This window comes from Nicotiana tomentosiformis, chromosome 1 (assembly GCF_000390325.3).
Source record: "Nicotiana tomentosiformis chromosome 1, ASM39032v3, whole genome shotgun sequence".
NCBI classification, from domain to species: domain Eukaryota; kingdom Viridiplantae; phylum Streptophyta; class Magnoliopsida; order Solanales; family Solanaceae; genus Nicotiana; species Nicotiana tomentosiformis.
This window is the reverse complement of record NC_090812.1, coordinates 21,891,720-21,905,116: the sequence shown is the minus strand read 5'-3', so window position 1 is coordinate 21,905,116 and position 13,397 is coordinate 21,891,720. Positions and strand designations below refer to the sequence as shown.

Here is a 13,397-nt window from a genome sequence, read left to right as displayed (position 1 = left end):
CAGTAGACTGTTTGAAGAAAGAATTTAAAATGAAATATCTTGGAAAGACAAAATTTTGTCTTGGTCTACAAATTGAGCATATGAAAGATGGAATTTTTGTCCATCAATCAACTTATACCGAAAAGATCCTAAAGCATTTTATATGGATAAAGCACATCCATTGATCACTTGATATAAATAAAGATCTATTTCGACCTCATAAAAATGACGGAGAGCTTCTTGGTGATGAAACTCCATATCTTAGTGCAATTGGGGCACTAATGTATCTTGCAAATAATACTCGACTAGATATAACTTTTCTAGTAAGTTTATTAGCAAGATTTAGTTCCTTTCCAACAATAAGACACTGAAATGGTGTTAGACATATTTTTAGATACCTCTGAGGGACTATTGATATGGGATTATTTTATTCTTATGAATCTGATTCAAAGTTGATTGGTTATGCAGATGCAGGTTATTTGTTTGACTCACATAAAGCCCGATCTCAAACATGCTATCTATTTACTTGTAAGGGTACAACTATTTCACGGCGTTCAACAAAACAAACTTTAGCTGCTACATCTTCCAATCATGCAAAGATAATAGTTATTCATGAAGCTAGTCGATAATGTATATGGTTGAGATCAGTGACTCAACATATTCAACAATTGTGTGGTTTTTCTTTAAAAATGAAGATTCCAACGATATTGTATGAAGACAATGCTACTTGCATAGCCTAACTTAAAGGAGGATATATCAAAGGGGACATAACAAAACACATTTCACCAAAGTTCTTTTTTCACACACGATCTTCAGCAAAATGGTGAGATAGATGCTCAACAAATCCGTTCAAGTGACAATCTAGCAGATTTATTCACTAAGGCATTGCCAACATCAACATTTGAGAAGCTGAGACATAAGATTGGAATGCGTCGTCTCTGAGATATCAAATAAAGCTTTCATCAGGGGGAGTATAATACTTGTTGTACTCTTTTTTCCTTAACCAAGGTTTTGTCCCAATTGAATTTTCCTGGCAAGGTTTTTAATGAGGCAGCACTCAATGCGTATTACAAGATATGTGCATTTTTTTTCCTTCATTAGGCTTTTTTTCCACTGGGTTTTCCTAATAAGATTTTAATGAGGCACATTATCTTTTAAATGGACATCCAAGGGGGTGTTATAAATGATATGAATGCATGTGAGTGAGAGGAATGCATTTGTTTGTCCATTTAACGTATTTTGTATTCATGTACTCAATTAAGAAGTACATTAACTTATAACCTTTGAATGTATTTGTACCTTTATAAATAGGGAACTTTTGACCCTATGAACAACACACCAAGAAAAAAAATAACAAATCATTCTTCCTCATATATATTTTATCTCCATTAATATATTGTTCTATTGTGCTCTAATTTCTTTTAACACTTGTGCCGTTTTTTCTTTTCTTTTTCTTTTAGGTTTGCAACATTTCTTAAAATTTGACTACATTTTAAATACGGTGTGGCTACCTGATGTAAATAATCCCAAGTGGGGCGGGTATCGAGTGCCCCATTTTCTTCCACAACTTCTCCGCACCAATTCGCTCTCAATTGCAAAACCTCCATTGAAATGCTCGTGACTGAGCTCAGAAGAACCAAAGAAGAAGACGAAGAAGGCTTAACAAATGTCTGCCATATACAGATACAAATCAAAGCTCCATAATTTCACTTTCAGAACATCTCTTTTTTATCTATCATCTTCCAAATTCCATTCCTCCACTTCTTCTTCTCTCAAACCCAAACCAAAACCCGCGCTCTTCTTCAACTCATTCCAAGGTTCTAGAATAAGTTTAGGGTTTAAATTCCAAGGTTCTAGACTAGGGTTAGGGTTTAGGCATAAATGGGAAGGAAGCTCCGACAACTACGATCATATAAAAGCAGAGGTGAACTGCCCGCGTTGTTCGAAGTTGATGACGGTGCTATTCTCCAACCGGCCGTTGTCGATCACCGCCGGCGAGACAGGAATTTATCAGGCGGTGAATTTGTGTCCTCATTGCCGGACGGCGTTTTACTTTAGGCCGTTTAAGTTGGAGCCTTTGCACGGGAGTTTCATTGAGATTGGGAGAGTTAAAGAGAGAGAGAATGATGGTGATATGGTGGGGAGTTGTGGGAAGAATGATGGTAAAATTTGGGAAAAGTTGAGGTCTTATAGTGGGACTAGTGGTGGAGTTGATGATGCTGGTGGGCAGCGTAGTTGTGATACTGAAATGGAGAACGATACGATGGTGAAAAAAGAAGAAGGGTGTGGTGAAGGAGGAGGGTGGGGAGGTGCTAATTTGGGGATAGAGTTGCCTACACCAAAGGAGATATGTAAAGGACTTGATCAGTTTGTTGTTGGTCAAGAGAGAGCCAAGAAGGTAGGTAATCTTTTTTCTGCTTTTGCTATGGTTGGATTTTTTTTTTTGCTAATGTAGATAATTGGAGTAATGAAGTGTGGTTAGACATAAGGGATCATATTTGGCAAGGTTAGTTACTTAATTCTTCCCTTTGGTTGGGGGTGAGAAAAGCCTGGGGATTCAATTTAGTTCCTACTGACTTGATAATACTTCATTTTGCAGGTGCTTTCTGTTGCGGTTTACAACCATTATAAACGAATATACCATTCCTCTTTGTATAAAAAGTGAGTAAATATGAGCTGTTAAATGACATATCATCCAGCTAAAATGTGCTGAACTTGTGAAGTTGTCTTGCCTTAGTGGAAAGTCTGATCATATCATTGGCCATTCCATCTAGAAACTTGTTTATGTTTTGTTTGTCTCGAACAATATCAATTATCAAGACTTTGACTTCTCCTTAGATGCTGTAATTTTCTTGCCAGAAACCTGCTCATGATGCTTTTCAAAGTTGAAAAAATCCCTTTCGTGTTCATGAAATGTAAAAGGACTTTGCAGCCACTTAATAGGATTCGATTCAAGCTCGAGAGGGAATAGTAACTAAAGGGTGACCAAGAATCCAATGTATCAAATTGATAATGTCGCATAGAACACTTTCAGAGGCCAGATTAGACTATGATCATATTCATTTGAAGACAAACGAGCATAAAGATTTTTTTTCTAATCTTTACGAAAAAGACAAGATTTATTTAATAAGTGATAAAGTACAAAGATGAAGAAACGAAATCTTTCAACATAGAGATGCCATGAGAACAGACATGCTTCCTCCACTTTGATGGTGCTTTTCTTCTTTGGCAATGTCTAATTCTGGTACAAACATGCAAGAGAGGAGTTTCAGGGTACTATTTCAGTGTTTTAGCATCATAATGGACCATGTTGATTATTGCGCAACTGTAGCATGAAAGATGGGGCTATCTGTGTTCCGGATCTGACATCATACAATATCTTGGTTGACTGCTATCGTCTCGCTTCAGCTAGATCTATTGTAATGTCTCGTTCTTAGCACCTTTGAATTGTTAAAATGCAAGTCAAAGCTGCTAAAACGGTTGGCATGCAGAAAACATTGTATTCACTTTAGCATATTGCTTTTGGTTCAAAGTGAATGAGTGGGAGAAAATCCTTGAGGTTTTTTTATTTTTATTTTTTGGGAGAAGTGATCCTTGCGATTCGTCTACGGATATTGCTGAGTGTAGCATATATTGCAGATGATGCATGGTAACTATGGATGTAGTTACCTTAATTATTGGCAGATGTGATTGTGTACAGGGATCCTCCTTTTTTGTGTCCAACACTAGCTTAGGTTGGCTATTTCACCTTTGAATGACTTTTCCTTACTTATGATGGGAAAAAAGATTTTAAGTATAAGATGAAAATTTTAAAACAAGCAGAATAGTGTGCTTTGGGAGAAAAGGCATTGTAAATTTTATTTGTTTTGGTCACTGATTACCGATTTTAATGTCAGGTCAGATTCAGATTCCAGTAAAGTTAGAGATGACCTGGAAATGTTTGATAATGATTCCGTCGAGTTAGAGAAGAGCAATGTTTTATTGATGGGCCCCACTGGCTCAGGTATGATATCTGATTCTAGTTTGAGGAGTGTTTGAGGAATAGCCTCTCATTCCTAGTTTCTTTTTGGTGCACCCATGAAGTTTCATTTTGTATAGAAGATTAGGTGCTTGTTCGTAGAGAACATATTGTGTTCTACATTCTCTACTTTTTGGTATATACTGCTAGTACACCGGAAATGTTCCCATTATTAGTAAAATTATATTACCTTATTAAAAGAAATGATATATGGTCGTCTATCCATAAGAATTGTAGTTTCAGACTTTCAGTAGACTTTATTGGTCGTTGTGTTCTAACTTGTGTTTTCTGTGAATGAAAGGACAGGGAAGACATTACTTGCGAAGACGCTAGCTCGTCTCATCAATGTTCCTTTTGTAATCGCGGACGCAACAACTTTAACACAGGCAGGTTTGCAATAATTTTTTCGCTTCAACTTGATTCAATGCTATTTCATTTTTCCTTTGTTCCTGAAATAGCTCTAGGTTGTGTACTTTTCCACTTATAAGGAACTCAAAAATAAAAAATAAAAGATGACTGCAGCATACTTTGAAATTGTTCCTTTCTCCACTTAAATACCAGGTTCTTGTCTTTGGCAACATTTGAACCCCTAACGTGCGCTTAATCCACACCTCGCAAATGCGCTCTTACCATTAGACCAAAGCCCTGGGGGGCTGACACTTTGAAGTAATTCAATGATTGAGTTTTTTACATGATAGGACTAATCTGGCACATTCCATAAGAAGATTAAACGAGGAGGATAAAATAGTACAGCTCTCTTTTATTGTTATTCATTTGTTATTGACCAAAGACAAACTTACCATTTTTTTGTTTTCGAAACAACCAAACAACTGAAGCTTCAACTGCTGGTGATCAAATATCTAAGTCTGTCTACTTTCCTCTCAAGATTATCTCCTAAACTTTGAACTGGGGGAACATACATCGTTTTAGAAGTCAAAGAGGCTCTTATTAACTGTAGCACCAAGTGCGTGCTTGCAGTATGCAGTACAAAGCAAACACTTAGCTCACTTATCTCACATGGAGTGAGATAAGGAAATCAATGAATCTGCATCTCCTGTACATCTACATTGTTATGGTTGGTTTAAATAGAAATAGAGAAGGTTTAGCTCACATGGAAGAGAATGTGAATAAAGAAGTAGATAGAGGTTTTGCTTAACCAAACACAAGTAAGAAGTTCGTCAGTCCTTCCTCCGATGCCTCTGGTTCATCCTTCTTCATTTCATTATTTTGTTGTGTTATTCTGTTCATAGGCCCAAGCTCACTAAAAAGCTAATAAAGATACATCTGTTTCCATCTATCTGAATGTTGCACACATGTCTAATTCATTATTGATCTGAAAGTGGTCGAAAATTATATTTGTCCTTGCATTTTAAAAGATATGAGTCTGGTTGTGGAGTTGATTGAATTTTACTTCTGCTTATTCTTGCCGTACCATTGAGCTCTGGTGACCTATGTTTTCTGAGTCTAATTGGTTCTTATAATTGTGGACCATCTTTAAGTAAACCTGCTTCTCCAAGGAGGTGAAATGAATTTGTAGTTTATTTTACCTTTTATTAGTAATATCAATAGCATGCAAATAATAAGCATTTATCCATCTTCTCTCTGTAGGCTGGTTATGTTGGCGAGGATGTGGAATCTGTATTGTACAAATTACTCGAGGTAGGCATGATAATTTAATAGCGTTTGAAAATAACTTCATTCAATTCATGCCCGGTCTGCTCAGTTAGCTCATCTTATTTACAGCCCTTCAAATCAGAGTTGGTGAAATTAGGAGTTTAGATCAGAAAATGGTCTGACGCCTGTACTTGTTTGATTTAATTAAACAAGAGGGATATGATCCAAAATGTTTAGTTTTCTTGTTTCCAGCAATATTGCAAAAGATAGGGGCGAGTGGCACAAAATTCAACTATGTTCTGAATATCAATTCTATCAATAGATAACGTTTTTACCTTGTGCAAGCTTTTCAATGTACTTTTTGACTTCAGTGTTTCTAATATACCTATGGTCAGTCATCCTCTGAGTAAAAATCTTGATGGCTTCTCTTTGGGTATTACTGCTTGTGATTCTTTTGTGTTGATTTTGCAATTTCGTTTCACATTGTTGATGATAACACTTACATTTCCTCTTTTATGTTTCATGTCTGTCTATCTATCTGATATAGGCATGATGATATATTGTTTGTGCACCTGATATATATTCCACATTTGGGCTCCAGCTTTCTATCTCTTTGTCAAGCAATTGACGTAGTTTCTCTTTTGTAATCTGCTTCACTTTTGCACTATCAGCAGCGTAGTTAGTCAACTATAAATTTTTGGTGTTTGTTTTCAGGCTGCTGACTTCAATGTTGAAGCAGCTCAGCAAGGGGTTGTCTACATAGATGAAGTTGATAAAATAACTAAAAAGGTCCAGAAACGATTATTTACTTTATGAGTTTGGATAATTGATTTTAAAGTAATCACTCTCATCAGTCATCTGTGTAGGCTGAGAGCCTGAACGTCGGCAGAGATGTATCTGGGGAGGGAGTCCAACAGGCGCTGCTGAAGATGCTTGAAGGAACTGTGAGTATTTATTGCAAATTGTTTCATCTGTTCGTTTCAATTTCCTAATACTCTTTCGAAAATGCTTACAGATTCATGCCTGTAGTTCCTTGACTTCAAAGATGTTCTCTTTTGAAGCATTTTCAGATATCAATAGTCTCAGTTGCTCAGATTATCTTAATTTCTTGTTCAGATTGTAAGTGTACCTGACAATAGAGCACGGAAGCAGCCACGTGGCGATACTATTCAGGTTTACTGAATCTAGTAAAGCCTTTCTATCTACTTTTTCTTTTCTAAAAATTGCTGGCTAACAGTTTTTTGGGAAAAAATACTACTGGCTTTTTGGATGGTAATATAGTTTACTAATTTAAAATCAATTTGCTTAAGTTGGCCTTGGGAAAAATCTTTACTGGAATGTTTGTTTGGCCATGGAAATCAAAAGGTCAGAGTCAGACAGTAACCTATTCAACAAAAAGAAACAGGATGTCTTCAGTTAAACTACACATATTTTTGGAGGGTGGAAGTCGAGTCAAATACTGATTTATATGTCTTGCAGCAATCACTATGAAAGATGTAATGTTGTATCGAGATGGACGCTACTTGTTAAATGCCTCATCACTGTTCTTTCCAGATGCTGATTGCTTTTTATATTTTACCATATACTAATTTGCAGATAGATACTAAAGACATTCTTTTTATCTGCGGTGGAGCTTTTGTTGGTTTAGAGAAGACAATTTCAGAAAGGTATTTCTGTCAAACTCAACTAAATTCATGAATCACATTTAGGTTAAGTGATATATTATGGTCATCTTATCATTCCATTACTCCCAGACGACAAGATTCTTCAATTGGATTTGGAGCACCTGTCCGAACTAACATGAGAGTTGGTGGTCTAACTGATGCCGTAGTCACGTCATCACTGTTGGAATCTGTGAGGAGATCCCTGTGACTCTTGAGCGTAGTTTCCTTTTCTGAATCTAATGATTGCTTGACTCTTTATTCTCGTGAAATTTTCGAAGCCAAATGCATTGGAAGCATTTGTTTGACACTGCTTTCTGTATCTAGGTAGAAAGTGACGATCTCACAGCATATGGACTCATACCTGAATTTGTGGGGCGGTTTCCAGTTTTAGTGAGTTTATCTTCACTGGATGAGGATCAGCTTGTTCAGGTTTGTTTAATCTTTTTGCATTTGGCATTGTGGTATCTAGTTTCACGTTCTCCTGCTTTAATCGGCCTTTTGGTGACTCAACCTGACTCGGGAGGTTGATGACCAACTTAAAAACAGTCAAATGATGATGAATCCTCATAGTAATACATGTATTGAAGATGTTCTAATGAAATGGGTTCGGCCAGAGTGGAATTGCACTCCGATTAGGTTGAGGTTTAAGTTTGATTGATTGATTGAATGGGGTTTGTGGGAGTTTTACGTTTTGTTTTAGGTGCTACCGCGGACTCTTAGCAGACTTTAAGAAGGGAAGAATAATAAACTCCATGTGTTCTGTTAAAGGTACTCTCTTCCGATATTGCCTTTTCTCTTTTTCTTTAATCCTTTTTCCCATGATGACATCAGTTAAAATCATGAACTTCTCTTTCTGTGCCTTTGGACTTAGAGCTTGGGCCGCCACCGCCGCCTGCCAACCATTACATTATTAAACTTCTTCAAATAATCCTCCAGTCCTTTCAGATTCTTTGCATTTATAGTCTACATCAAAAATTCTATCGAACTTGTTGCTATTTAATTCAAATATCTAATCTAAGTACCTTTAACATGGTTAAATGCTGTAATCTTACAATAGTAGGTTAAAACTTGGATAGAGAAACCAACCAACTGAAAAAATGAAAAATGCATAGCTGTATATGTTTGTAAACATCACCTAAACCTGCTGTGAGAAGACATTTTTAATTTCAATATGCATGCATTTGGAAATTATGTTGTTTATGCCTTTTGGACTGCCATGGAAAGGAGAAAAAACTATAGGCTGCTTAAAGATGAAAGAAAATATTTGAAGTTGATGTTCTCTTTTGCTATTCACCTTTCATATTGTTTCTTACTTCCTTTTCTTCCTTTTGGTTGTGGATTTTTATTTCTGCAGGTTCTCACAGAACCCAAAAATGCTCTTTGCAAGCAGTACAAGCAGATGTTCAACTTGAATAATGTAAGGTTTTAGCTCAGTGCTGTTTAGCTCCTCCAACGTATAATACTTCATTCTGATGCACTGGATCAAAATCAGTCAATTTACTGTGAAGTAATTTGTTTTGATGTTACAGGTCAAATTACAGTTTACCGAGAATGCACTTCGACTTATTGCCAAGAAAGCCATAGCCAAAAACACTGGTGCACGTGGTTTAAGATCTATATTAGAAAGTATTCTAACCGAAGCCATGTTTGAGGTATTGCATGGCACCACCACTGTTTTGTTTTTTGGCGTTAATTCTGGAAGAGCTTGGAAAAATATCTCACTATTTTACTCTTATCACAATGAGGCTACTCAAGGGATGAGAAATATCACATAATTGTTTGAAAGTAGGAACATTTTGAGCCATTTGATGAGTTCCGTGTTCAAAACGTTTCCTGATTTTCTGATAAGCCCTTTGTTTCATATCTGTGGATTATTGTGCTAAGACATTTCATACTTGGAGCCTGTTTGCTGGTGTGGTAGCCTTTGAATTACCTGCTTTAATTATTACTATTTAAATTTTACTTGAGCATTCCATGAGTGGTTGGCATAACTATATTATAAAGAACTTATCTCTCAAATTACAAGATTAACCTAAACATAATATTTAGTGTCTTTTGGAATTGTCTAACTTTAGGCGCAACACTGGTTTCAAAAGCTTCTATCAAAGTGCTTTTCCTCTCAAACCTTGCTTGACTATGTCTTTTCCTCTCAAACGCATCACATTCCCAAACGGTGCCTCAGTGAAACTTTGTTTTCTTTGTCTGCCTCTGATTTTAATGCAGCCTGTCCATTTAAAGATCGACATCTTTACATAGCTCTTGAATCCGTGTGCTTTTTTCGGCCACATGGCACTTAGAGGATCCTTTGTACAAGTCACAACTGTTCTCATAAACCATATCTTGGAATATTGTGCACAGGTTCCTGGAAGCAAGCCAGGCGAGGACTCTGTAGAGGTTGTCTTGGTTGATGAAGAGGCTGTCGGAACAGCTGATATATCTGGATGTGGAGCAAAAGTTCTTCGTCGTAGCAGTGGGCTGGAGCATGCTTCTCGTCCTGTAGGATCAACAGTGACAATGGTATGTCTCCTTTTATCAGCCCGTCGCATTATATATCTGATTATCTGCTGAGGTGTAGTTCCTGCCAATTATAGAAATGTTTGTCTAGGATTGACCATAATAACTAGAAATAAACATGCGGTCAATAAAGTGGGAGGAGAACCATGGGTCTAAGGTTCAAATCCTTAACTTTTAGGTGTTGTTTGGTTGATTGTGTGGTATAACCGTATAAGTGTATAATTAATACCAGCATAAAATCCTGCATGAAATAATATGAAGTTTGGTTGGTTGCATAAGAAAAAATATGTGCGGTCATTATTTAATGCAACGTTTGGTTGGCGGTATCAAATAATATCTGCACCAAGTTATGCGGGAATCTATATATTGTTTTATGCAGGGCAGCAGGAGAGAATGTAAAATAAAAATACTTGCATTAGCATACGAGAGTCGGACTATCTAAAGACGAAAATTCCCTTAGAGTAAGTAATTATTGTATAACAATAATCTCTTCGTATTGATCACCTCATAACAATCCATTTGTTAATAATCAACACATAAACAATCCCCGCATTAAGTTCATTACTTTCAACAAGAAAAATAATTTCTGCATAAGTAGTTGGTGAACCAAAATGACCCCTTATTGAATTAGTGGAACGCAACAAGTTTGAGATTGAGGCATAGTTGTTACGTAACACACCCAAAAAAAAGAAGAGAAAAAGGGTGTTGTCGTCGTTGTTGTATTTCTTCTTGAAATAGTCTTGTTAGAAAGAAGGAAATAGTAAGGTTTACCATTTTCTTTCTCCGATGTTTGAGACAGTTTGGAGTGGTTTTTCATTTTTTTTTCTTTTGGTGATGTTAAACTCTGTGACTTGTGACCATGGTGAGAATGGTCACAAGTCAGTTATTTACCCCTTCTCAAAAAAATTGCACTATGACTAGTGACCATTCTCACCATGGTAGATTGTCTAGTAACAAGCTTGACAATTTTCCTCTACTTCAATGATAGATCTTAGAATGAGCTCACAATCTTGTCTGTGTGCTATTGCCTTTAACTATTACCGTATATTGCAATTCTGCAAAGTTTCGAGTTACCTTTATGTTATCCTTAACAAAACTTGAGGACTAGTAATATAACATGTTAACCTTCCAAACCAAAAAATAAAAAACAAAACTTGAGGACCATGGGGAGCATAACTACAATACCATGTCAAAGTCGAGTTCACCAATTAAAATAGATCTGACTGTCTGTGTGAATGAGACAAGAGTGGGTTGCTCTAGAGGTGAGCACCCTCCACTTCCAACCAAGAGGTTGTGAGTTCGAGTTACCCCAAGAGCAAGGTGGGGGGTTCTTGGAGGGAGGGAGCCGAGGGTCTATCGGAAACAGCCTCTCTACCCTAGGGTAGGGGTAAGGTCTGCGTACACACTACCCTCCCCACACCCCACTAGTGGGATTATACTAGGTTGTTGTTGTTGTTGTACTGTCTGTGTGAACGCCTTCCACCTTCATTCTTCAACATTCAAGTATGGAATTGAGAGACGAATGATTTGCGTTGATGTTTATTTGTTTTGTGACTTTGTCTTATAAGAAAAGAGTATTTACTAAAGATCCTTGACATTAAAACATGAGTTTTCCGGACCAAAATAATGAGATGTTGTATGTTGCTTTGTCTAAATCACTAGTGAGTGACTACCTGTCCTCCATCATACTGTTGATCTTTCTTTTTGTATATAAGGATTTTCTTTTCTATCAGGAGCATTATAATGATTGTCAGTTGCTGTATAGATTTGTATACACATACTGAATCTTGGCCAAAAAGTAGAGAAATGTGTCAATCAAACTGTTTGCACAAGATTTTCCACCTTCTCTAGAAGGATTGCTAAGTGATTTATTGAGTGATTTAGCCTATTTTTTCAGGAAAAGAAGATAGCAACAAAAGAAGACTTGGGCTCGGAGTTTGAGGCTCCATCAAGAGCCTTGAGCTTGTAATTTCAGGGGTCTGTTTCTTTTCAGTTTTCTTTTTCTCTGTGTCAATTCTTGTATATAAAGTAATTAAACATGCAAAGCCTAGTTGGGCTTCCTTGTTCTAAAGAGAGGGCTTTTGTAAACCTAGATATTTTTTTTTTCGAACCCCAACTGAGTTTATATAAGTTCGGCACAGCCTCTTCCCCTGGATACCCGGCTTTAATCCTTTTTGACATTCAGGAAGATGCTAAAACTGATGCAGTTCTGTTGTCTTTCTTGTTAGAGGTTCTGGTTGAAAGCGCGAGTTTGCTTAATTTTAATTTGAAACAGTGTTAAGGGGATGATATCTCTTCCTTGTATTTTGTATATCGGATGAACTAGAGTTTCCAGTATCTTGTAATGGTGAGGTGTGTCTTTGATATCCTCGCCCCTCCTTTTTCCTTTCCTGTGAAGCAATAAGAGAGTAGGGATCACCAAGTTCCACAAGGCACAAAGAAGCATATAATTCCCCATCCCGAGTATGGAAAATCCTGGCACATGCATGTGTCACGACCCAAATCGGAGGGCTGCGATGGGCATCCGGTGCCTTACTCAACCGAGTACCAATGTAACATATCTTTCTTATCACACAATGTGGCGGAATGGCCATCATGAGATAACTGGAATACAACATAAGGGATTACTAGACATAGTACGATCCAACATGAAATAGAAACTTATACAAATGACATACGGGCCAATAAGGCCGACATGATCATTTGTACACTCAAAACATAGGCTGATAAAGTCATACAAGTATCCATATACATGACATCTGTCTACAAGCCTCTAATAGTACATAAACGTCATAAAGGTCGGGACAAGGCCCCGCCATATTAATCAATTTATGTCCAAATCATACTGGCCAAGTAGGCAACTCCGGAGCAAGTGGAGTGCACCAACACCTTTCGTTGAGCGGATAGCCTACTAGGAGGACTATCATCCTGTCTATCGGGACCTGCGGGCATGAAACGCAGCGTCCCCAGGCAAAAAGGGAAGTCAATAAAAATAAAGTACCGAGTATGTAAGACATGAAAGAAACATGGTGTAAAGAACTCAACATGTAAGTCTGAATATCTCTGTGAATCATGAAACTTTTATAATGTCATGCATATGCGTGTAAATGCCATACCATGCCTAGGTATATGAGTACATAACATCATCAAGCCTCTAACGGCATCCCATCATATCATCTCGGCCTCTGTGGGCGAAATCATTAACGTATACCAGCTGATCAGGTGGTGGTGCGTATATAACGCCGTAACCTTTCCCCATATCCCATATACATATAATATACGCGTATATAACGCCATCTGATCATGGGTCAATGTACATGTATAAATAAATGCAATGCATAATGAAGTGAGTCAATAAGATCTCTCAGATAAACTTTATCAACTTACGTATTTTTCTAAGACCCGCAAACAGATGATATAATAAGAGGACACATGGGGAATCAAGAACATAGGCACTCCTAGTACTTCTATGAATAGAGGCATTTATGAAAGTTGTGCGTTTGCTCGTTTCGTTTGTATCATATGGACCACGCAAAAAAGGAAAGAAGAGATAACCTTAACATACCATTGTCGTTTACTTAACCTCACGACGTTGGTTCATCCAGTTA

At 37.2% G+C, this 13,397-nt stretch overlaps 1 protein-coding gene across 2 annotated transcripts; it reads left to right on the top strand.

The window, feature by feature from the left end:
- Positions 1-1,498: 1,498 nt before the first annotated feature.
- Positions 1,499-11,944, top strand: LOC104106290 (CLP protease regulatory subunit CLPX2, mitochondrial). 2 transcript variants are annotated; one of them, XM_070179240.1, is made up of 15 exons: positions 1,499-2,377; positions 2,579-2,640; positions 3,876-3,982; positions 4,304-4,383; positions 5,606-5,656; positions 6,326-6,400; positions 6,478-6,555; positions 6,728-6,784; positions 7,208-7,278; positions 7,366-7,465; positions 7,600-7,704; positions 8,630-8,692; positions 8,805-8,927; positions 9,634-9,792; positions 10,169-10,254. In XM_070179240.1, exons 1-15 carry the CDS (start codon positions 1,646-1,648, stop codon positions 10,229-10,231), a joined length of 1,926 nt encoding a protein of 641 aa, XP_070035341.1. In that variant the 5' UTR covers positions 1,499-1,645; the 3' UTR covers positions 10,232-10,254. The 2 variants fall into 2 exon arrangements, with proteins under 2 accessions (XP_070035341.1, XP_009613098.1); XM_009614803.4 differs by lacking the exon at positions 10,169-10,254 and adding an exon at positions 11,687-11,944 and having other exon boundaries at positions 1,500-2,377.
- The last annotated feature ends 1,453 nt before the right edge of the window (positions 11,945-13,397 follow it).